At 38.7% G+C, this 25,009-nt stretch overlaps 1 protein-coding gene across 24 annotated transcripts in view; it reads left to right on the top strand.

The window, feature by feature from the left end:
- The window catches only part of nrxn1a (neurexin 1a), a 1,882,581-nt gene that overhangs the window by 1,416,706 nt on the left and 440,866 nt on the right, over nt 1–25,009 (top strand). For all 24 annotated transcript variants that reach the window (XM_043695934.1, XM_043695933.1, XM_043695910.1 and 21 more), the window contains one exon: nt 15,793–15,974. In XM_043695934.1, coding sequence (XP_043551869.1) covers nt 15,793–15,974 — 182 coding nt within the window. The remainder of the gene's footprint in view (nt 1–15,792; nt 15,975–25,009) is intronic.

The following is a 25,009-nucleotide window of genomic DNA, read 5'->3' as shown; positions in this document are numbered from 1 at the left end:
AGTACCAGGAAAGGTAGTCTGAGTGAGATGGAACTATTCCATGCTCATTGTATCAAGTTTCAGCTTCAGTTTTACGGATATGGAATTCTTTCTCGCCCTCTTGCTGATCTGAATGATTGTGTGGATTTGTTTTCTTTGGGACCTGTCGAATCCAGATATTTCATGCAGGTGAATGACTCTTGTGTCTATTGTGTTCTTAAACTCACCATTATTATCCAGGTTACAGATGTTTGGTTTCATTTAGTTCTCATTCTCCCTGTTGATCTGCCCTTGATGACCTGATTACCACCTTCTATCTTTTTTCTGTACATCTTTATTCAGCGATTGTGTTTCCACAAGCTCAGCAGTTTGATTTATGTGGGGGGATATTTCCTTCTATCTGTGACCCTGCGTGATCATTCACAGCACTTGCACACCTTTAACTTTGTCAGGCATGTATTCTTTTGTTAATGTTTCACTCTATCATTCCATGCCTTTCTCTTGATTTAACTAAAGACTGGCCATTTGGAAGGATTGTGTCTTCATATGTCTACTCATGTCTTCATGTGAACTCGCTCCCTAAAAGCATTGTGTGTATTTCAACACCAAATAGACTGCAGTAGTCCAAGAAGGCAGCTCACTATCACTATTTCAAGGGCAGCTAGCAATAGGTAACTAATGCAGACATGGCTCGTGATGCCACATTCTGAGAGTTGATGAATAATTAAAATAAAACTATCTATAACCTATAATTTTGTGAGCTTGCCCTTTCCAATTAATTCTTTTTTATACTTAAATATGCATGGAATTCTGAATGACCTGATCTAGCAGAATTTTATCTCTGCCCCTAAAATTAACATTTTTTGGCTGCATTTTCCAAACTTATGGAGGGATTCTAATTCTAATGTAATTAGAATCCCTACAGTGAAGAAGTATACCATTCAGTCCACACTGACCCTCTGAAAAGCATCCCATCCAGATTCACACCCCCTACCCTATCCCTGTAACCCTCCATTTCCCATAGCTAATCCACCTAGCCTGCACATCTCTGAACACTATGAGAAATTTAGCATGGCCAATCCACCCAACCTGCACATCTTTGGACTGTGGGAGGAAATTGGAGCACCTGGAGGAAACCCATGCAGACACGGGGAGAATGTGCAAACTCCACACAGACAGTCGCCCGAGGGTGGAATTGAACCCAGGTCTCTGGTGTTGTTCGGCAGCAGTGCAAGCCACTGTGCTGCCTGTGATGAAATTGATAAAAGGCTGATTTGATTCCTGCTTTATTTCTTGAAATTCATGTCGATGGATCTGGAAACGCGTGCTGAATCTTTCATAAGTTATTGCCTACATTTTGTTGGCACCTTCAGTCAGTTCTAAGCTGTGGAACACGTGACATTTTCTCAGTTGTCCCAAAAAGAATGTCGCTGATCCTTTCCTATTTAGTACTGTCTTTTAGAAAGCTATTGGAAGTCCACACTTTTGTTGAAAGGTGTCAAAGCCTCCATAACATTATTATACTCAGAATTATAGGCTGAAGCTTTATGAGAATTGTTGTAGCAGCCATTTCATTTGCTCATCATTCATTCAGTTTTGTTCTTTCTCTAGCACTAACTTGGATTGACGTATTGTCTAATTCACCAGTAGATTTGTTTAAAATAGTTGTATGTTTTTTCATAGATAAACCCGCTACCATTATGTTTTAACTCCTAGTTGCCGAAGTTAGAAATAATTAGATTAGATTAGATTAGATTAGATTAGATTAGATTAGATTAGATTACTTTACAGTGTGGAAACAGGCCCTTCGGCCCAACAAGTCCACACCGACCCCCCGAAGCGCAACCCACCCATACCCCTACACATCTACCCCTTACCTACCACTACGGGCAATTTAGCATGGCCAATTCACCTGACCTGCACATCTTTTGGACTGTGGGAGGAAACCGGAGCACCCGGAGGAAACCCACGCAGACACGGGGAGAATGTGCAAACTCCACACAGTCAGTCGCCTGAGGCGGGAATTGAACCCGGGTCTCTGGCGCTGCGAGGCAGCAGTGCTAACCACTGTGCCACCGTGCCGCCCATAACTTGCAATTTGCATTCAAAATGCTGAAATTTAATTGAATATATAGCAATTACTTATGAAACCATTGCATTTGCATGTTTGAAAAATGCAACTTTAACTGAAATAACTTTAACTGAAAGAACTTTAGAGTGTTGAGGGGGCTGGAAGATAGAATGCTCTTTGGAAGATGTGTAGACTCCATGGGCCAAATGGTCTCTATCTTCACTGAAGGGATTCTTTGATTAAAATATGAAAGAAATTGCTAAACCTTAATATTTCTTTGCTGCTCACCACATCCTAATTCCCCTTCTCGCTGAATGTCTCTCCTCCCTGTAAGTCTAAATAATTTATATATTATATGTCTTTGAGCATTTTTATTTATTTGAACTATATTCAGTTTCAGTCCTTTTCTTTCAATGAAAATAAGTTCATGTAAGGACATTCTCATGCGGATATTCAACACAATTCTAACATTCTGGCAAGTACTTGAAAAATAATTCAGGAGCAAATTACTGCAGATGCTGGAATCTGTATTGAGAACAAAAATGCTGGGGATCACAATGGGTCAGGCAGCATCCTTGGAGAAAAGCAAACTAATGTTTTGAGGCTAGATGACTTCATCGGAGCTAAAGTGAAGTGAATTGAAAATAATTCATTAAAATCTATAAGTAGCACAGGAAATAAGTTTATTTTACAGGCATTCAAAATTAAAGCAACAGTATTCAGCATCACCATCATAGTTGTAATCAGTTCATTTTTCTACGTGATCATACTTTTGAAATTATAAACATATTCTAAGGAATTTTGGTTTTGAATGGATGCAAGTACAACAGTTGCATTCATCAGGGAGATGGGAAAGCTCAAGCAATAGGAACAAACTGATGAAATAGCGTTGTGAGCTTTGCCTTTATTGTCAGCCTATGTTATTGCAAAAATAAATCTTTATAAAAGCATTTTCTATTTTGTGCAAAATATGCTTCTGGAACATTCATACCAATGGAGAGTTCATGAGTTTACAAATATGTTTTATGGACGAGCTCAACCGCTAATGCTTGATTATTCTCACAACTATCAAATTTTTCAAAAGCTAGAGAGGAGTGATTTAACTGGCTATTCACTTCATGCTAATTTCCAGTTGTCAGTTCATCACAGTTTTAAATCTTTACAGCATTTGTTGGGGATATACAGAGCGGAGAAAAGAAAATATTCCCTTAATGAATCACCTACTTCACCTACAATGTTATGACTTGATTAGTGAGCCTTGTTCCTCACTCCCATTAGTTATCAGGGCTGTCATACATAGATAAACATAAGGCACATGAAAGTCAAAAAGGATTTATTCATTGTGTTTTGCTTCAGTGAAGGTGTCAAGCAAAATAATCATGAATTTTTATGTCTTGCATGTAATTCACCTTGAATAAATATGAGCTCTTCAGAGGGACTTGCATTGCACTGTGGCAAAATGTTTTTTTAAATGGCATAAATGTGACAACCAAGATCCAGTGTACAGAGAGGACAGGATTTATAACAATAACATAAGCATGAAAGTCACTTGACAGATATGTGATGAAAGAATAAATAGATATCAAGCCAAAGAAGCAGCTTTTGAGGTGAGGAGGGGGAATGTTGAATGGTGGTCACAAATGTAGAGTTTAAGGAAGATCCAAATATCAAAAAGGACGAGGGTATTCAGAAGAGAATTCCAGATGAGACACTGGGTGAACAAGATTGGATCCATAGCAAACTGGGATCAGTGCTAAGGGACTCCAAAGGGGTTACAAATGGAATGCCTCACAGATTATAGGGGAAAATTGTTGCATGATGCACATGCACTGAAAGCATACAATGTGGGTAGATAGCAACATCAGGATGATTTATATTGCCCACAGGGACAGGAAGTGTATCGTGTAGGATGGTTGCATTTAGTGGGTTTTGAAAGTTCAATTTTCTGATAGTTGGTTGCAATACAGAGATAAGTTAGCAGTGTTTCTGCAGTTTGTCGGGCCACATGCTGTCCCATGTCAGATTTGTACTTGTAATACATTTATATGCCATGACTAGTCATCAGCATTAAACTTATTAAGATCACACCTACATTCAAGTTAAAGTCAGTGTCACATGGAAGTCTCAAAACACACGGTTCACACTTGTTTAAAATTTCAGTGAACTGGACAGCTTTGTACAGTTCTCTTTGAGATCGTTGCTTCTCATTATTGTTGTACAGTGGAGGGAAGCAAGAAAAATGGCGGCTTGGAAGGAGGCTTGGAAATTGGCAAGAGTGAGATAGTTTTTTAGATTAGATTTAGATTAGATTACAGTGTGGAAACAGGCCCTTCGGCCCAACAAGTCCACACCGACCCGCCAAAGCGAAACCCACCCATACCCCTACATTTACCCCTTACCTAACACGACAGGCAATTTAGCATGGCCAATTCACCTGACCCTGCACATCTTTGGATGGTGGGAGGAAACCGGAGCACCCGGAGGAAACCCACACAGACACGGGGAGAACGTGCAAACTCCACACAGTCAGTCGCCTGAGGCGGGAATTGAACCTGGGTCTCTGGCGCTGTGAGGCAGCAGTGCTAACCACTGTGCCACCGTAACGGTTTGAGGGGGAAGTAGAATTAGAGTGGAGAAAACTGTTGAAAGGAACCCGATGTAATGGAGAGTGGAAGAGGAATCCAAGGGAGGACAGTACATGTGTTTAGAAAGATTGAGGAGTGGTGGAAGAGGCTTAGCATTCTTGATGTAGTGGGTTGTTTCTGAGTCAAGGAAAGAAAATGAGGTGCCTAAAGGGCAGGGTCAATATGGTTCTCACGTGAGTCCCTCTCAGGACATAAACTGGAAGATACCTAATGGGGCTTGAGTTTACTTACAATATTTCAATTGTCTGTGTTGAGAATTATCTTGGACAATCTTTATAACGCATAGGAGGAAGGCACAGGTACACCTGCATGTTTACATATCCCGCAGTACAATCTGGACACTAACAGGAATATTCAATAAACAGTGAACAAAAATATAACACCTTTATTCTTCTGCAACAAAGGAAATGTCCCTAACTCCCCTTTAAGCCATGAGGCGTGCCAATAGATTTAGCTCTCTGATTAATATGGCCTCAACAAATAATGATAACGCACACGTGAATGAAGTAAAACCAATATAATATGAAATATTTACAAGTGAAATTTAAAATTGTAACCAGCATCAATGCTGCCTTTGTACACTCAGTAAATCTTATGTTAATGGAAATGGGGCTGGGCAGGAAAATTTTGGTGATGATGCAATGCCTCCCTGTTTGACCAGAGGTTCTTATAATTCACTCTTGCCTGCAGTTCTGTACATTTATAGTGGGTTTTCATAATGAAAAGCTTTCTCTGCTGTGTGGTTACAAGTTGTCTCTGATGCACCTACCCAACAGCTTAAATCTGAATTGTAATAATGTGGGAAATCACAAAAAGGAAAACAGTGCATGAAACTCACAGTTTTGGTTCTGCCAATGCAAATGTTGTGCCACGGACAAAATCCTTCTTGCTGTGTTTTACAGCTAGGAAAGTGGTTGTGGTTGTTGGACGTCAGTCATTTATGCTCCAAAACATCTCTGCAGGAGTTCCTTAGAGTCGTGTCCAAGGCTCAACCATCTTCAGCTGCTTCACCAATAACTTTCCCTCCATCATAAGGTCAGAAATAGGGATGTTCACTGATGATTGTACAATGTTCAGCACCATTCATGACTCCTCAGATATGAAGTAGTCCATGTTCAACTACAGTAAGTCAATATATAGGCTTGGGCTGACAAGGGACAAGTAAGAGTCACACCACACAAATGCTAGGTAATGACCATCTCCACTAAGAGGCAATCCAACCACCATCCCTTGACATTCAATTGAGTTGCCATCATTGAATTCACATATTATCAACATCCTGTGGGTCACCATTAACCAGAAACTGAACTGGACTCACCACACTGTGGCTGCAACAGCAAGTCAGAGGATAGGAGTACTGCAGCATGTAACTCACCTCCTGACTCCCCAAAGTCTCTCTATCATTAAAAGGCACAAGCAAAAGTGTAATGGAATAAGGGATGGCTGCACACAGAGAGAGTAGGAGAAGGGTGCTCAAAAGAAATGTCTTTCCTTATCTCTATCTTAGCCAGGAGTAATGCCAGGAATAATTTACCAGGAGGTAGTCATTGAACTGTGTCACTTCCTCTGACCAGACCTGAAGCTTCAGTTTCGACAAGTAGATCCTTCTAGGTAAGAGTTAGTGTTATCTCTGATGACTCAGAGTTCACCATGTGTCACATGTATAAAGTAAGTTACAGAAACCCTGTACGTTTGTAAAAGAGATTTAACAGAATTCTCTCAAAACAGAAAGAAGTGAAAGGAGCAAGGACAGGGCTTTGCCAGGATAGTAGGATGTCCAGTGGTGAAAGGAGCCATCAACTGTCTGCACATGGCACTGCAGGTGCTGCATCTTAGTGAGGAGATATACCTCAACAGAAAAGGGTCCTAAATCATTAACATGTGATTTAATGTGTGAATATTTAGCCTCTGAAATTAGATTAGATTAGATTAGATTACTTACAGTGTGGAAACAGGCCCTTCAGCCCAACAAGTCCACACCGACCCGCCGAAGCGCAACCTACCCAGACCCATTCTCCTACATTTACCCCTTCACCTAACACTACGGGCAATTTAGCATGGCCAATCCACCTAACCTACACATTTTTGGATTGTGGGAGGAAACCGGAGCACCCGGAGGAAACCCACGCACGCACGGGGAGAATGTGCAAACTCCACACAGAGAGTCGCCTAAGGCGGGAATTGAACCCAGGTGTCTGGCGCTGTGAGGCAGCAGTGCTAACCACTGTGCCACCGTGCCACCCATCCCAGTCACCAATGATAAGGCAAAGGAATTGAAGTCAGAACAGGGAAGATTCAGGGAAATAGTGAAGTTTGTGAGGATTATGTGTCTGAAGGACTTTACAATGATTGAGTGGAGTGATTCATGAAGTATTTAAACACAAAGATGAGAATTTCTAATTTGATGCTATTGAGGACTTGGAGCTCATGTAGGGCAGCAAGGTCAAGAATGATGATCCGTGGGATTTGGTATAAGATAAAATTATTTACAGTAGAACTTCATATGAATTCAAAGAGGATGGAGAGCAGCAAGCCATCAAACAGAATGCTGGTGTTATTGATTTTTGAGATGCTGGGCAAACATGAGGTCTCTAATGACAGATAACTGAGATGGGGCTGAAAGAGCAGTGTTATTTGGGTGAAGAATGTTATTGCAATGGAGTGGTGTGGGTTTATAATTCAACTTAGATTCAAGTAGGTCAATGAGAATGTTGGCAGTTTAAGCTAGTAACCATAAACTTGGGCTAGATTTGATGATGAGGGAGTTTATGGCAGAGAACAGTTCCAGTTCTCTTAATGTTTAACGAGAAGGAAACCTCATTCATCCATGACAAGATTCCAACCAGATTGTGAAAATACTGAGGCAGTTGAGAAAGGTGATGAAGAGTTGGAGCTGGGTGGCACTGATGTACTAGTGGTCTTCAAGTCTTTATGTGATATTTGCTAAGAGACAGCATGTACAAGATAGAGATGACTAAGGCCAGATAGATCTTTAGGGAGCTGTAGAGGTAAATTTTGTAAGACCAATCAGAAGACTTTACTGTAGATGCTCTGGCAGAGATTGGAAATATGGATTCATTATAAATGTATAGAATTAAAAGACAAATACAGTCAAACAAATCAAATATTTAATTGATTATGGGATGTGAGTAAAATCATTGTAACTTCCATCCTGTCAAACCCTAGTGGAATAAGTCAGGGTAACCATTATAGGTTTGTTGAAACCACTAAAGGTCAGAGAAGGAATCTTTTCTGCGGATGTCAAAATGTTATCTGCAAAAAAAGTTTTAAAACCAAAAGTGAAATGGTATCTGAAGAAAATCTGCACAAGTACTTACTGAAGTAGACATAAGTCACCAGTTGTTGATCCCAGTCAGTATAAATGGGGTGAGTTATCATCTATTCTGCTTTCCCATCAATTTGCTCGGTTTACCATTCTTAAGCAAATGACCATTTGTCATGCCTGAGCCTGAGAACTATGGGAGAGTTTTAACTTCAAACAAAATGGATTGGTTTGTTTCAGTTAAGATATTAAAATGTTGAATATCTGAATCCCAAACTCAACCAGCTCCTCCCTACTTCATTTTATGACAAAATGGGGAATGGAAAGCCAGGAAGCTGGCAAATTAATTCTTGAAATAAGGCTACTCAATCATCACTTTTTCAAGCTGGAGAGTTTTTAGCTCGTGAATTGTTTTTCCTTTTCGTATTTTCAGTAACCCAAAATTGAATGTGTGTTGAATTCTTAATACGTGACAAATCATTTTGGAATAGTACAAACAAATCTATCGCAAACAGCCCTTTCTTTGCAAAACTCATAATAGCTCCGATATTTGGTGTTATTCTGCAAGTGGACAATGTGTGCTAAATAACCATGGTCTGTGTGCTAAATGTGCTAAAAACCAATGTGTGCTAAATAACCATGGTCTGTGTGCTAAATGTGCTAAAAACCAATGTGTGCTAAATAACCAAAATTATGCTGACAATCACTTTTGGACTCTCAGTCAGGCTCACAATGGTGCATTGGTGTGTACTAAATCTGCATATATTAATACAGAGGCTCCCATTCTTAGGGAATGGAAAGTTCATGTGTGAAAAAGTTGCCCCTTAGATTCCTTTAAAATCTCACCCTAAACCTATCCCCTCTACTTTTGTACTCACTTACCCTGGGGAAAAAATCTTCACTGATCACCCTATTCATGTCCCCATAATAGACAATAGGTGCAGGAGTAGGCCATTCTGCCCTTCGAGCCTGCACCACCATTCAATATGATGATTGCTGATCATCCTTAATCAGTATCCTGTTCCTGCCTTATCTCCATAACCCTTGATTCCACTATCCTTGAGAGCTCTATCCAACTCTTCCTTAAATGAATCCAGAGACTGGGCCTCCACTGCCCTCTGGGGCAGAGCATTCCACACAGCCACCACTCTCTGGGTGAAGAAGTTTCTCCTCATCTCTGTCCTAAATGGTCTACCCTGTATTTTTAAGTTATGTCCTCTGGTTTGGCACGCACCCTCAGCGGAAACATGTTTCCTGCCTCCAGAGTGTCCAATCCTTTAATAATCTTATATGTCTCAATCAGATCCCCTCAGTCTTCTAAACTCAAGGGTATACAAGTCCAGTCGCTCCAGTCTTTCAGCGTAAGGTAGTCCCACCATTCCAGGAATTGACCTCGTGAACCTACGCTGCACTCCCTCAATAGCCAGAATGTCTTTCCTCAAATCTGGAGACCAGAACTGCACAAAATACTCCAGATGTGGTCTCACCAGGGCCCTGTACAGCTGCAGAAGAACCTCTTTGCTTCTATACTCAATCCCTCTTGTTATGAAGGCCAGCATGCTATTAGCTTTCTTCACTGCCTGCTGTACCTGCATGCTTACCTTCATTGACTGGTGTACAAGAACACCCAGATCTCTTTGTACTACCCCTTTACCTAAATTGATTCCATTTAGGTAGTAATCTGCCTTCCTGTTCTTGTCACCAAAGTGGATACCCATATATTTATCCACATTAAACTGCATCTGCCATGCATCTGACCACTCACCTAACCTGTCCAGGTCACCCTGTAATCTCCTAACATCCTCCTCACATTTCACCCTGCCACCCAGCTTAGTATCATCAGCAAATTTGCTAATGTTATTACTAATACCATCTTCTATATCATTAACATATATTGTAAAAATATTGTAATATTATAATGTCACCCGTCAGCCTCTGATGCTCCAATGAAAACAGCCCTAGTTTATTCAGCCTCTCTCTATAGCTCAAACCCTCCAATCTTGCCAACATCCTTGTAAATCTATTCTGAACCCTTTCAAGTTTCACAACATCTTTCCTACAGCAAGGGGATCAGAATTGAACATGTCTGGATTAAAATTATACAAAGCTTGACAGTTAACTGTCCATCATCAGGATTGGAGTACATAAGTTGTGAAGTCTTGCTTCAATTGTGTAGGATTTTGGTTAGACTGCACTTGGAGTACTGTGTGCAGTTTTAGTTTCTTTACCTCGGGAAAGAGAATATTACCATAGAGGGAGTGCAAAAAAAAAGGATTCACCAGACCTTCCCAGGATGGCGGACTGTACTAGGAGGAGAACTGGTGAAAGCTGGGCCTGTTTTCTCTTGAGTTGAAAAGAATGAGAGGTGGTGTAATTGTAACATAAAAGCTACTTAAAAAGATACACAAGGTAGATGCAGGTGAAATGTGTTCCCTGGCTGGGGAGTTTAGAACCAGGGGGTACAATTTAAACATAAAGTTGATGCTGCTTAGTCTGAAATAAGAATTGTTTTTACTTCAACCTTGAAATCCTCGACCATCAAGTCCTGTGGATGTTCAGTCTTTGAGTAAGTGTAAGGGTGAGATTGAAAGATTTCTGATTAGCACCATATACAGGATTATGGAGATGGGATGGGTAATACTCATTGAAATGTTTGAACAGCCATGATTGTAACAAGTGATGGGGCAGGCTTGACAGGCTGAATGGCCTACTTTTGTTCCTATATTTTCCATGGCAATGCCTCTACCAATTGGATTCCACTTACCAACCAATCAGCATTCTTCTCTTGTACAGTATGAACATTGGTTTTCCTTTATACTTGTACTTTCTGCAAATCGTCCCAAAGAGTGCAAGATGAACGGCTTGACAAAATGTCTTTTCTCAGCAGTACACAAATCTTTGTTCGGAAGGTTTTGATATGAATTCCTTTTGAACATCCAAGCCTGATATTTCCACAGGACCGTGAGTTGGGTCAAGATTCAGATTTTTGAATTGAAGGCTTGAATTTATTGGATGCTGTGGTTTCTCAATAGATTTCATGCTTGACAGTCAGCCAAGTTCAGAAGCTGGCTGCCAACATGAGCAGGAACATAACTAATAAGTGAATGCCTGGTGTGTGTAGGAAATTGGAGGATTTGCTGAACATCTTGAAATTGGCAATGGGGGTTTTGTTTGGGGAATTTTCAAAGGAGTTTCAAGAAGGTGCTTATAATAAATGTCTGAATAATGTCAGGGAATGCCCAGTTAGGTGACAAATGGTGGAATGGATTACCAGCTGTTTTCAAAACAGAAAATATAGGAGTAAAAGACATTTCTTCAGAGTGGCAGAAATTTGCAAGTGGTGTTGCACAAGGATTTCTTGTTCACAATTTATGTTAATGGGCTTTGAAATCAAAAACATAATTTTTAAATTTGTGAAAGACACAAAAGGCTTAATTTTCATGCACCAAGGAAGTTAGGAATGGAGGTTCCTGGCAAGTAGCCAATTGGAACCTTGTTAAAGATACATTAAAGGAGGCTAAATAGAGCTTTCTATTTGGCCTTCAGGTTCCTGATTCAATAGGAGTCCATTTAAATGACTTCAGGCAAGCCTACAGAGTAGATGAGGAGGAAGCCAACAGTCCAGATGAGCCTATACATCCCCTCTGCCTGTTTGGGCACAGGGGCCACCAAAGGTCATCTTGTGGACTGATCTATCCCCAAGCCCACCACCAACAGTGATAATTTGGCAGCTTAATATGCTCTCTATTTAAAACTTTCCTAAAAAAAAAGATGAGAAGGTGCTTCCATGTGAAAATTGTTGTTGACCTTTTACTGCAATCTGCATCTTGTCTCAAACTGACAGTCGGCCCAATTGACCCCGTAGCTTTGACAGCCTGCCTACTAGTAATGGTTCAAACTATTTTCATTTGTTATGAGGGAACCTTTGTGAAAATTACAAAGACTGTGACCGCTTTCTTCTGAGAATGGTTTTGGGATTGAGATGAAGTCCCAACTCCTGTTTCCCTTTCTCTATGGGAACATCCAAACTTACATATTGGAAAGGGCATTTAGGGACTATAGTCAATGTAGAGGCACACTGCAACACATTTCAGGAGGATATTAACAAACATACAACATGGACAAAAAAAACTTATAAAGATAAGAATGAAAAATACATTTTGTCAGAAGAATCGTATTTGAACCATTTAAATTCAGATGGGATAAAGGAACAGAATTTTTTAAAAATTAAAAAGTAGATAAGGTATATTGTAAAGCCCTATTGAACTTTGGTTAGATCAGACTTCGAATACTGCATGTAGTTTTGGTCTCATATATAGAGGATATAGAAGCACTAGATAATGTGCAGAGAAGATTTGCAAGCATTTTACCAGACATGCATGGGTATACATGTCAAGAAAGAATGGACACCCTGTGTTTCTTTGCTGTTGGAAAAAAAAAGACTGAAGGGTAGCCTAAAAGGGATCTTTAAAGCTATGAGTTTAATTGAGTGTACACAAAACAATGTTTCATCTTGTGGGAAAGGCATAACTGGAGGCTATCAATATTCATTCAGAAATCCAATTAAAAATTCGGAAAAAATGTTTTTGTTTACACAAAGAAAGATCAGTAGTTGGAATTCAGTACCATTTAGAATGTTTGAAGTAAACAGTATGGATGCATTTAAGGGAAAGATGGCTAAATCTATGAGAGAGAAAGAAATAGATAGTTAATGGTGGTAAATGCAGGGGAGCAAACATGGGAAGAGACACAAGGAGAGTTTTCTTGGCTGTGTAAGCAGGTTGGGCTGAATAGCCTCTTTTTACGTCATATATCCGATATATGTAATCCTATAAATGTGTGTTGAAAGAGACATGGTGTCAGGTATGAGATTTTCTTTAACTCCCATCTGACATCAATTCACTCATCATTGATGTTTAAAATACTCCCCGTCACCATCCCCCTCCCAGTTGTAGCAGTTAAGTATTTACAGGAAACATTCCTTCAAGTATATGCAACATAAAGCTCCTTTTATTCTAACAGTAAGCTGCCAACTCAACTCTGAACCTTTCGTTTTCCACCACAATCATGTTTTTGCTTCTCTGAGTTAGATTATCAATTAGTGCCAATTGGTGTTGAATTAGGAGTACTTGCATATTGTAGATGTGTGCCTTGTAAGATCTGGACTAAGAAGACACTTCATTTAGAACAGTTCAAGCCAGAAAAATAATACGCTATCAACCACTCAGTCTTGGCTAGATTTGAAAGATCCTGGAGGTGAAAGGCATGTATCCAACTCACTGCACCTGCCAAATATTCAGTGACCTATTCATTCTAAGCATTTTATGTCCTATTTTTGCCTTGGTGTTTGATAAAAGGTATTGTCAAACTCTGCTTCCATTTAATAACTGGAGCTTAGCTTTTGATGGCTCTTCACCAGTATCATGAAAGAGATATAAACAGCTCATTCACATTGATTCTCTTTAGTGCGTTGAGCCACAAGGTTAGAGTCACAGCAATGTGCTAGGAAAGTCTGTGTTTGTTACAAAACAAGATATAACACAACTTTAGATTGCAAAAAATAATGAATACTTCTCAAAGATATCTAAAGAACAATGTATAAAAATGATATTTTAAAAAAAACCCATTAAATATAGACAAAAATAACTAAGTTAATAAAGGACCAATGAAATTGTTTTCTAATTGTTTTCTTTTATATTTTAATCATTGGGTTTGATGGACTGCTTGCGTGCACCATTGTATTGAATTAAAGAGTGGTAAGATATGGATTCTTTTCTGTTATTGGCCACATCCAAATGAAAAACACTGGGGAGATGCTGAACCATGCAAAGCAGTTCCCTTGAGGGATAAAGAAAAATAGGAGGGTGAATGATCACATCCCTGTCTCACGCACATTCAAGCAGCTGGCTGAAAGTACCAGATTGTCTGTCTGCTTGCTTTCTCAGTTCAGGAGAGACTGTAGAATATGGAACAACAAATTGGATGAAAATATTTGGAAAATACTGGGGAAGGAACATAATTTTCAAATCACTGTTGCAGTTTACTTTACAGTTTCATGACACAAAAATAAACCTGCAATTAAATAGTTCACCAGTATGACATAGATTTCAGTCTTGTGGAATTTTAAAACAGTGATCATCATTTACCCTTACATTAACATGGCCATTAAACATCGTCTCAGCATCCCACTTTCGTACCAAACTCCCTTCCATGCCCATGGGTCCAGTGATGAGGCTGCATGATGTGCATGTGGCACCATTTGGTGACAATGATCTTGTGGAAGGAGATCTCATGTAAACAGTACAAAATGAATTTTAATGAATTCTTTACAGTCACATCAGATCCTTGAAACTGTCTTCCATAATCCAGAGAAAAGAAGTTGAAAGAGCATATTGTTGCCATAACTACAAAACTAGGTTTAACACATGAGAAGTGGCCAGAAACAAGAACAATCAATCAAAATCAAATTTACATTTCACCCAGTGGATGCAGTGCATGGGTGGATTAAAATTGCCTGAGTTTGTTTTCTGCCCATAGGCTGCACCATCTTCACCCAGTGACATTTCATCTTTTCTGATGTTGAAGCCAGTTAGAAACTCCTGCTGAAGGGGCTTCAATTTAAATTGAATAGTTTCAGCCTGATGATATAGTCAGGATTGCAACTGCATGTTAAATTTCAGAATTTTGCAGGCCCACGGAAAAGTCACCATGACAGCTAAACCATGGAGTGAGCTGCTTGGTAGCCAGGAGAAACCCTGGTGTTTCTGGATCGACCCCTTTATGCGGCTCACTTGAGGTTCAGGAGGAGTAAGATGCTCCCTTGGCTACCTCTACCTCCTCGTCTCTGTCTGTTACTGTCTTGACTGGCATCAACAAGACAACTACATTCCAACCTTGATCACTTACTTTCTGTCAGGGATCATTCCATTGGATCCTAACTCCTGATCCAATTCTCATTCCTGTCCACCAGTCTCAATGACACAGTTAAATAATCTCCTTCCTGACTAGACTGACTGCCTCCTTCTGTCCTCTTTCACCCGTACTCCGGGGTTTCGCAGTTAGCTTCAAAGAGGAAGTGGGTTTCAGAAGAATAAATTAGCTACAAGAATGACCTCTCACTGCCTAAAGTTTGGGCTGAGATCTCAACAAATGCAGGAGGGAGTCAACATTTATTTGCTGATGTACTATGCTGATCATAAATCAGTAGGGGATGATAAGCCAATTTGAATCACTGTGTGACACCACAGGAGTATCTTCATTTCTACCTGATTTATAAATCTGATACATGATGAGATATTTGTATCTATTGTGTTTATGTTGCTTAGTGTTCCTAGGCTCACAGCGCACAAAACCACTCTGCCAGTGGCATTCATAGTGCATTAGGCATCCCTGCCTGAGGTGACTTACGAACACCATGCAGGAATTGGATTTCTTTTTAATAGATGATTGGCAGTGAGTAATGAGTAATATATCCAAGTGGTTCATGACTTCACTAAGTCTATTAGCGTCACCTGGAATCCATGATAGTTATTTATAACGTATGTACTAAGTCGAGTTTACATAATACTGGTGTAAGGTTTATAAAAGGGCTATCTTCAGTGTGTCAATGGTAACACTTTTAAAAAGTGTTGCTATCTAGAGCAGTTTATATATTTTATGTATTTCAGATCATAAAAATGTGTTATAATGCAAATAATATACATATTTACCATATAAATTATTTTCAGGTATGCATTTGGACAGATAATTGTAATTCATTGAAGACTGTATATTTAAAAGGCAATCTTTTGAAACCACATATTTTCTTTTCTCAGCTGGCACAACATACATCTTTAGCCGAGGTGGTGGACTAATCACTTATACATGGCCTCCCAATGACAGACCAAGCACCCGAGCAGACAGACTGGCAGTGGGATTTGACACGCATGTAAAAGATGCCATTTTGGTGCGTGTAGATAGTTCTGCTGGGCTTGGAGACTACCTACAGCTTCACATTGTAAGTAATCAAATACAGATGATAAATGGTTTGCTCACACAAAACATCCAGACAAAATGAATTTTCTTCTTAACAAGCAACATGTTATCTAGTCAAGGTTAACAAGTTTTACTGTGTGCAGAATGTCAGCTTGGATTTATATTGTAGTGCTGGGTACTCAAAACAGTGCAAGAGTACCTCCTGGAGAGGCTCTCATGCATCATGAAAGTCTTCTGCAGCTGTTTTTGTATTAGTTTTGTGCAATTCTGGAATTGTTTACATCTGAAGCATAGCAATCTGAAAGGAATCCTGCCAGTTCATTAAAACTTAACGTCAGTCAAACGTCAGTCTTCTCAGCAACCATCTTAGTGAATCTAGCAGTTTTATTTAAGGGTTGTCACCTGCTTTGTGATATCTATATATCTGAAGCAAGCAACATTGACATTCTACAAAGAGGCTGAAGCTATGACACAAAAGGGCTTTGTAAAAACAGCCTAAAGAATCACAATATCATTGAATGATATAACAAAATTAAGACGGATTATTCTCTCATTTTCACATTAGTTTGGATACACCTGAGGTTTGGTTACACAACGCTGCAGTGGAACAATTCATTTGTTGACTAGCTTTTTTAAAATCAACCTATTTGATTCTCTGACAAAAAACAGCAGACTACAAAGGAATTAATTATTTTCTCCAAAATTCTTAAGATTGAAAGCTTAATGAATATGTAACAGCTAGTTCTGATAGTGGGTTGAACAAATCGTCATGAATATTTGCAGCTTATCAATAACCTTTCTCTTTCTCAATTGAGGTTTGAAACTCTGGAGATTGCAAATTTTGCAGTTGCCAGGAAAATGCCTTTGGCAACACTCAGTAAATCACTCAGTTTGTCAATAACAAACCAGTTTTAATGGACATGCTGGATGTCTGCCCTTGGAAAATGATTATGAAAATTTAAATCACATGAATTAAACAAGGGAAATTAACCAGGTACGAGCTGAAAATGTGTTGCTGGAAAAGCACAGCACGTCAGGCAGCATCCAAGGAGCAGGAGTATCGACGTTTCGGGCATACGCCATGCCCAAAACGTTGATTCTTCTGCTCCTTGGATGCTACCTGACCTGCTGTGTTTTTCCAGCAACACATTTCAGCTCTGATCTCCAGCATCTGCAGTCCTCACTTTCTCCTAAAAGAGATTAACCAGGTAAAATGAAATAGCCAATAAAATGTAAAATGATGCAAGGGTAATTAATTTCAGATATTTCCCAAGCTCTACATCCTTACTTCCTCACCCTAATTGGAAATTCTTTGGGTATAATTCAATGCTGTCCTATGAGATGATTTGGGGAATGGAGGGACATTAAATCAGGCAGGATGGTGAGGTATGGGTGCTCGCTGCCTCCACATTGACTAAACATTGGTAATGAAAGTCCATGAACCTGCTTCCCACTTTTAGCCAATTGAGGATGTTACATGAGCAACTAATACCCACTTAATTGCCACGTTCTGCAGCCACTGGTGGTAAGTGGAAGGATAATGATCAACATGTGTGAACACAGCACGCAAAATGGTGAAGATTGCTTGGTGGAGTATGGGAGTGTCCATTATTTTAAAGCACTGTGCCAAGTTGAGAGACCTGGTATTGAGAATAATGGAGCTGGGATTATTGGGAATGAGATCTGCCCTCTGCCTGTGCTGCCAATCCCTTTCCCACCAAGGGCATGGGGAAGTTGATGGCCCAGTGGTATTATAACTGGACTGTTAATCCAGAGAACCACATCATGTTCAGGGTATTCAGGTTTGAATCCCACCACAGCAGATGGTGGAATTTGAATTCAATTAAAAATAAATCTGGAATTAAGAGACTAGTGATGACCATGAATCCATTGTTGACTGTCAAAAAAATTCATCTGGTACACTAATGTCATTTAGGGAAGGAAAGTGCCATCCTTACTGGTCTGGCCTACACATGACTCCAGACCCACAGCAGTGTGGTTGACTCTTAACCATTAGGAATGGGTAATAAATGTGAGCCTAGCTGGAGACTCTATAATCCTGTGAATGAATAAATAAAAACTTATCTGCAGCCTGGGATCCCATGATTGCCTTGAACCTCAAATTGATGTTGTCCTCACAGTATCTACTGCCTCCCTCATAGCACTGCCATATAATGGAGCTGTCAGTCTATGATTAGCTGGCAGCTCTTGTCATCCAGAAATGCCTTTTACCTAAAAAAAGCTTTACATTGAGGAAGGTTCATCCGTATGCATTTAAATGCCTGAACGGCCCTTCATTGAGCCGACCTGCCTGAGAAGTGGCAGCAGAATGTTTTTTGGCTCTCCAACAAATAGACAAGATTCCAGTTGCCTCCATTTAATTACCATCCTTTGTTTTGATTTGAATAACATTGTTTTAAAATTGTCTGTTTGTAATGGATATTGAATTTGTCACAATAATACACTTTTCATCCATAAAAAAAGCATAAGAAATAAGCTGCACTATGCAATTCCCATAAATACATTTGCAAAAATTTGACTTATAAAGTACATTTAGTGACACAGGATTTCTGGAATTCAGTTCCACTATTTTTTAAAACATTAACACAAGAACTTCCTCAAATATCTTATAGCCACTTCAGTCGAAGCAAATAGCATGGACACAATTGGTCATTCCTCAGACTTTAAGGTATCCACACTCACATACTCTCTATCACAAGAAATTTGATCATGAAAGGTATACTTCCATGGTAACAATCAGGAAATGACACACAGCAAAACAGAGTTACCAATGTGTTTATTATTGCATTTTGGAAATACTGAAGATGAACAACATTTAAAAGGAACTACAATGACAATCAATACTGTAATTAAAACTAAATGAACAGGACTTGTTCAGAAAAAAAAATCACTGGATCACACACTATAAGATAATTGCATCATGATTTTCACATAGTATATCAACCTCATGTGAAGGAATGTAGATCTCAATAAAGGGCTATATTTGACAGTGAATTGTACATTAATAAGTAATTATATTAGTGAATGGTGGACAGGAACCTGGTTAACTGGCAATGTGCATTATTTGTTATTTTTGTTACAGTGATGTGTAGAACTGGAAACTGAAATAAAATACAGTCGATAGACTCTATTTTATAAGATGATTTACTGCGAAGTTGTTTAATGTTTTTTCCATTGTGATTTTGATTAATGCAGTTTTATTATTTTTGTCAACTGATAATGCACTGTCTGATGCAAGAAACGTGTTTTTTATCCAGGAATGCATAACTCCTCTGAACAGATGTTTAATGCTCATTTCCTTTCAGAATTGATCATTTTGGAGTGTTTGCAACTTTGTTAAGAAAAATATCGCACTGGCACTAAGTTATGCATTAAGCTAAAAAAAAACTGAATCAGCTCGAAAAGCTGGACTGAAATGTTCTTCTTCATAGCTATTATCATTCTTTGTAAAGTAATTTTAGAATTGGCTCTAAGTATTTTCTAGTGGGTGCAGGTACAAATCATGATATTGGCTGTGATTTGGCATTAATTCAGAAAGGTTACCTAAAACTTGCAGCAGATGGTAATCTTTAATATTGAGTGAAAGGACATTCTTTGTCACAATGGTAGATGTTGTTCTGAATTTGGTAATGCTCTGCCTGGATTTGGAGAACTTGATAAACAGTGGCTGTTAAATGCTATCCATCCCTGGCACTGGTGTTTGATAAAATCTCAAAATCAAATGAAAATTTGAGTTAAGCTAGGAAATGGACAGCTGAGGACACTAAAGGGGAAAGGTTTTGTTTCACTTTGGTCTTTTCAATGTTGTGTAAGTCTCTCGCAAATTACTGACCACCTTAAAATGGTATTGGTTTCACTCATTATGAGAGAAAACTATTTTGTATGCTTCAAACAACTCGTAATTTGCAGTTGTGATTGATAAAATTCCTACATAGTTGTGTTTTATTTATATTGCAATACCAAGGAAAATCAACTTTTGGTAGTGGATGTAAAGTTCTACATATGTTTAAACAGTTTAAGTACACAATGTTTTTCTCAGTCCTCTGATCATAGATCAATTCTGTGTTTTGTTGTAATTTTTATTTTCTGGTACTGGTCTATTCTATCAGTGCTCTGGTCAAATTGCTGGAGGTTATTGGTGGTGACCCTGCCTGGAGTTATTTACACTCTTGTCCTCACAAGACTTGTATCCTGCTTAATGGTCTAACAGTACAACAATCACTTAAGTTGTTGCTATGCTACTTAATTGCATATATTTGTGTCTCTGTCTGCAACCTGCCTCATTCATGCAGCACTAACTCCCTTGTAGCATTATCATGGGAGAGTAATGTTGTTTGGTTTTGCTTCAGTTTCTCTCCATGGAACAATTCATGTGAGCATTCCAAGTGCTGTTTTCCTGTTCTTTAATTGCTCGTGTCTCTGCAAAACACCTGGGCTTAGAGTTTCCGCTAGTTTTTTCAGCACAATCTGGATAAAATCAGCTAAACCAATGCCAAAGATAGTAGAAACTCTTAGTGCAAGTTACATCAAGTGCAAATTAAGGTTCCGCAATCTTAAGCGCTGTTTGGAGAAACCTTTGGTTCAAAGCCAGCCTGATTCACATAATTGGATGTGGTCCCAGACTGAAATACAGAGGACAGTGAGTTTATGTCCCTTGTGCCTGTTTGAGCAGAGCATAAGTTGCATGTGCCTTGAGATTAGTTAGCTTGTGTTGAAAGCCTTTACATATTAAAACACTGTTGAATTTGCAAAGAAATTGACTGTTGCACACCAATGAAACTCGCAAATGCTTCAGTTTTCTTTTCCTTTTTTAGTAGCTGAAAATCATGGTACTGTTAGGCAAAGGACTAGATATTCTTAATAAGTGTTTTTTTGTGATAATCCACTTTCAGTATTATTAATAACTGCTTTGAAATATGTCATTTTTTTTTTGAGTAAAGAGAAAGATTGTGTGGCATTGTAGTGACTAGTTGTGATGGTTTATGGAATTTTATATTTGAGGCTACACAAATCCATTTGAGTGGAAACTTAAACTAACCTGACCGGCCCAATTTCAGGGACAATTTGGACTCAATCTCCTGATTGCAACCATAGTGACAATTCTGTCCTGCTATGCATCCAAGCTAAAGTATGTTCATTTCAAACTTAATCTCTTCTAAAAATTGTCCCCTAGAAGTTTAAATAAAATGTCCATTTAATATGGTTTTCTGCTATCCAGTTTGTTTTGAAGAATTTGAAGTGAGTAATGATTTTTAAAAGATCCATTTCAAAGGTCTTTGTTTTCCAAATTTGTTTCATTCTTTCCCAGAGGAAAAATAATAAAGGACATTTTAGGCATAGCTGCTAAAATCAAAACTTGACTCCTACTTTAAACTAAAAGTGTTTAATTGGTTCACTCTCTTTTTAATTCCTTTGAGGAAATGCCTTTTCAGCGATACAAATATGTCAAACTATCCAGAAAGTTCTTGCAATTAAGTACCTGTCACGATTGATTGTGCTAGAATCATTCATTATTGTAGGATTGATGAATGTGGAGATAAAAACAATTCAGTTCAGTCTTTTAACTAAGTGAAAGGTTCCTTAAAATAACTGCTTTGTTATTTCATGTCATTCATTATTAAGATAAAACTGAAACTAAAGTTAAGATATAAGCAAAAGAACAGTGACTATGTAACTACGACACAACGTGTTTACTTAATGTTGTTGGATCTGAGAATGTCATCAATGCCGGTCTGGTATTCCATGAATTTAAAATTTAGTTTCAATGGTTTAGATTTTATCAAGGCACCAGGGGTCTTTCCTGCTGACTAAAGAGCTGACGAGAGACCCCAGTTGACCCTCAGGGGAATTTTATGTGCCACTCAGGCAGTTAATTGGCCATCTGCAGGTCTTTGCTGTGATCAAGACCCTTGAGTCAGGAAAGCCCATTTACCTGGAGCAACTGGTGAATCAGGAGTCAGCAACATTTCTAACTGTTCAACTTTAAACATCAGTGCAACTGAGAAAGCTGTGGCTTCAGCTAGAACAGCACTTATAAGAGGCCCAGAACTGAGGAGTGACCCAGGCCACAGGTAGGTAATGTTGGGAAGGGTATCATCAGGTGGGGAATCACAGAGGTCACAGGCAGCAATGGTGGGGGTTAGCTTTCAGTGGCTAGGCCTTCCTGATGTCATGACATCTGCCATTGAACAAGGAGCTCCACATTCACAAGAGATGATAGGCAGGCTATTCATGTATCATTATTATGATGACGCACCCACTTACTACTAGGTTATATCAGTGGCAGTGGGATGGTGCTTTTCAGTGATCAGTAATTAGCCAGTTAAAGGCTTCGACTTGAAGTGGACTGGGATGTCTGGCCATGAACTTTCACACCCCCAACAATTCTGCTGGGATGGTGATGGAGTTTAGACATGTCACCATCCAGCTTAATTGAATGTCTCTCCTCTTCCAAACACATTAGAAGAAAAGCCATAAAGTTCTACTCGACAATGCAGTATTGATTTCAAATTTGATTATCCAATAAAACATTGCCAATATATCAATTCTAGTTTGATATAGTTTCAGTGTTAAAGAAATGGATTAATATAGTCTGAATGGAAAGAGATGAGGAACCAAAATATCAAGAAGTGATCAAAGATTATTTACAATGATTCAATTACAAAGAAATCCAATATTTTAAACAATATCTCTATGTTTATTACTTACAATTTGTGCATTCATAATATCTGCATTATCCTTCCAGTAATTGATACAGTGCTAACCGTGAAGATCAGAAATGCTGATCTTTAAAATAGGCAATGTATGTATTTTTTTTTCTTGTATTGCTGAGATCAGTGGATATAAAGTAAAATTGGGATGGCATGGTGGCTCAATGGTTAGCACAGTTGCCTCACAGCACCAGGGGCCTGGGTTTGATTCCAGCCTTGGGTGACCGTCTGTGTGGAATTTGCACATTCTCCTTGTGTTTGTTTGGGTTTTCTCCAGGTACTCTGGTTTCCTTTCACAATCCAAAGATGTACTGGTCAGATGAATTGGGCATGCTAAACTGCATAGTGTTAGGTGCATTAGTCAGGTTAAACATAGGATAGGGGAATGGGTCTGGGTGGGTTACTCTTTAGAGGGTCAGTGTGGGCTTTTTGGGCTGAAGGGCCTGTTTCCATACTGTAGGGAATTTAATCTAATCTAATCTCATCTACACTTAAAGTAATCGAAATGAATGATAAAATTCAACTCTCTACCACTGATGTTTTAGTTTTATCTTTAACATAATAAACAAAGAAAATCAGAGCAAAATTGTACTGGTCACTCCAAAGCAGTACCAGTATTTATATCAAATTTTCCTTTCACTGAGCATTAATATATGCTCTTCTGATAGTAGAATATACAACAATTGTTCTTATTAATGTCCATTAGAGGTTTCTAGCAGTTGTGAATTTGGCAATGGATCTTTTAAATGCATGTTGTAAAGTTTCTTGTTGTTGAGTATTACCCTCTGCAAACCTTTCAATTGTACTTGTGGACTTTCATCTTAATTATACCCACTACACCATTTTCTGGTACTTGCTTAGTAAATTGAAGTAGTGCCATTTATCATCTTCTTGATCTTGCAGTCCATGCAATTTGACTTTTTATGAAGCCTGCTCTGAGTCAGCAAGAAAAATGTTGAGCTATGGAAATGATTCTGTAATACTGCTGGGTGAATTAATCCAGAATGAATCTTTACTCATCAAGTTCAGTAGTTGCTGCTCCAATTTAAAAATAAATGTTGACCAGTATCAGTAGGTCTTTAATGAGTATCTAGTTATGGTTGAAAATTAATGCTGAAACATTAGATAATTCTACACCTATTATAGCAGTGTATTTGTTTTTTTATATAAATGACATCAACTGTACTTCTTAGCTTGCAATATCATTTTTTCCCCCACATTACACATTATTTTAGATTTGGGAAGATGACTCAATCCAGTTTCTATGCCAGTGTTGTTTATGAACCAATTATTACTTGATTTGAAAGAATAATATTTTCTAATTCCTCCAATTTCCTTTCCTTCCAGTTTAGGAGTGTTCTTTCATTATATTATGCCATAGATCAGTTCCTAACTTAAATGCTGTGCAGGAGATCCTTAAACAATGTAGTCGAGAAGTAGCTGAGATGGAGACTTGCATTTAACACAGTTTTCCTTTTTGCAACAGAATTGCTGTAGCTATATACAAATGGTATGATTTGTTCGCTACCCTTTATATAAAAAAAAAGCCTCAATTCTTTTTTGGTTGTTGGCTGAGTCTTGAATTATTTCTACCTTGTCACTTAGATACATTTTCAACATTTTTAAGTGTGAATAAAAAGCAGTTTAGAAAAGTAGACAAAGTTATTGACACATTCATTCCCTTAAAAAAGAGTTGTAAAAATGACAATTGACACAGATATATTTATGTTTATAAAATAAAACTTTATGTTGATCCAAATATGTGAGTCATTTTATTGAAAGAATGGAAAGGGTAAACCCCTTGTGGATAAAGGACTTTATCATGTGGAAATTACTTCAAATTAAACAGACAAAAAATATCAGTTACAAGGGGTACAGTCTTCAAGAGTGAATCTTTCAGAGTAGTTTTGAATGGTTTTATATATTACTAGCACAGAATTGCTGGTATTTCCAGTTAGTTCATCCCGGTGGTTCACTGCTGCCTTACAGTGCCAGGGACACAGGTTCAATTCAAGTCTTGGGCTACTGTCTCTGCGGAGTTTGCACATTCTCTGCGTGGTTTCCTCTGTGTGCTCCGGTTTCCTCCCACAATCCAAAGATGTGCAGTTTAGGTGAATTGGCCATGCTAAATTGCCCATAGTGTTCAGGGCTGTGTAGGTTCGGTGCATTAGTCAGGGGTAGATGTCGGGAATGGGTCTGGATGGGTTATTCTTCGGAGGGTCGGTGAGGACTTGTTGGGAGAAAGGGCCTGTTTCCACACTGTAGGGATTCTAGGATACTCTTAATTACCCTTCAGCAGAAAAATATTTTGCTCTGTGGGTTGCTG

This window comes from Chiloscyllium plagiosum, chromosome 9, assembly GCF_004010195.1.
Source record: "Chiloscyllium plagiosum isolate BGI_BamShark_2017 chromosome 9, ASM401019v2, whole genome shotgun sequence".
Taxonomy (NCBI): Eukaryota; Metazoa; Chordata; class Chondrichthyes; order Orectolobiformes; family Hemiscylliidae; genus Chiloscyllium; species Chiloscyllium plagiosum.
This window is presented reverse-complemented; position numbering and strand designations above follow the sequence as displayed.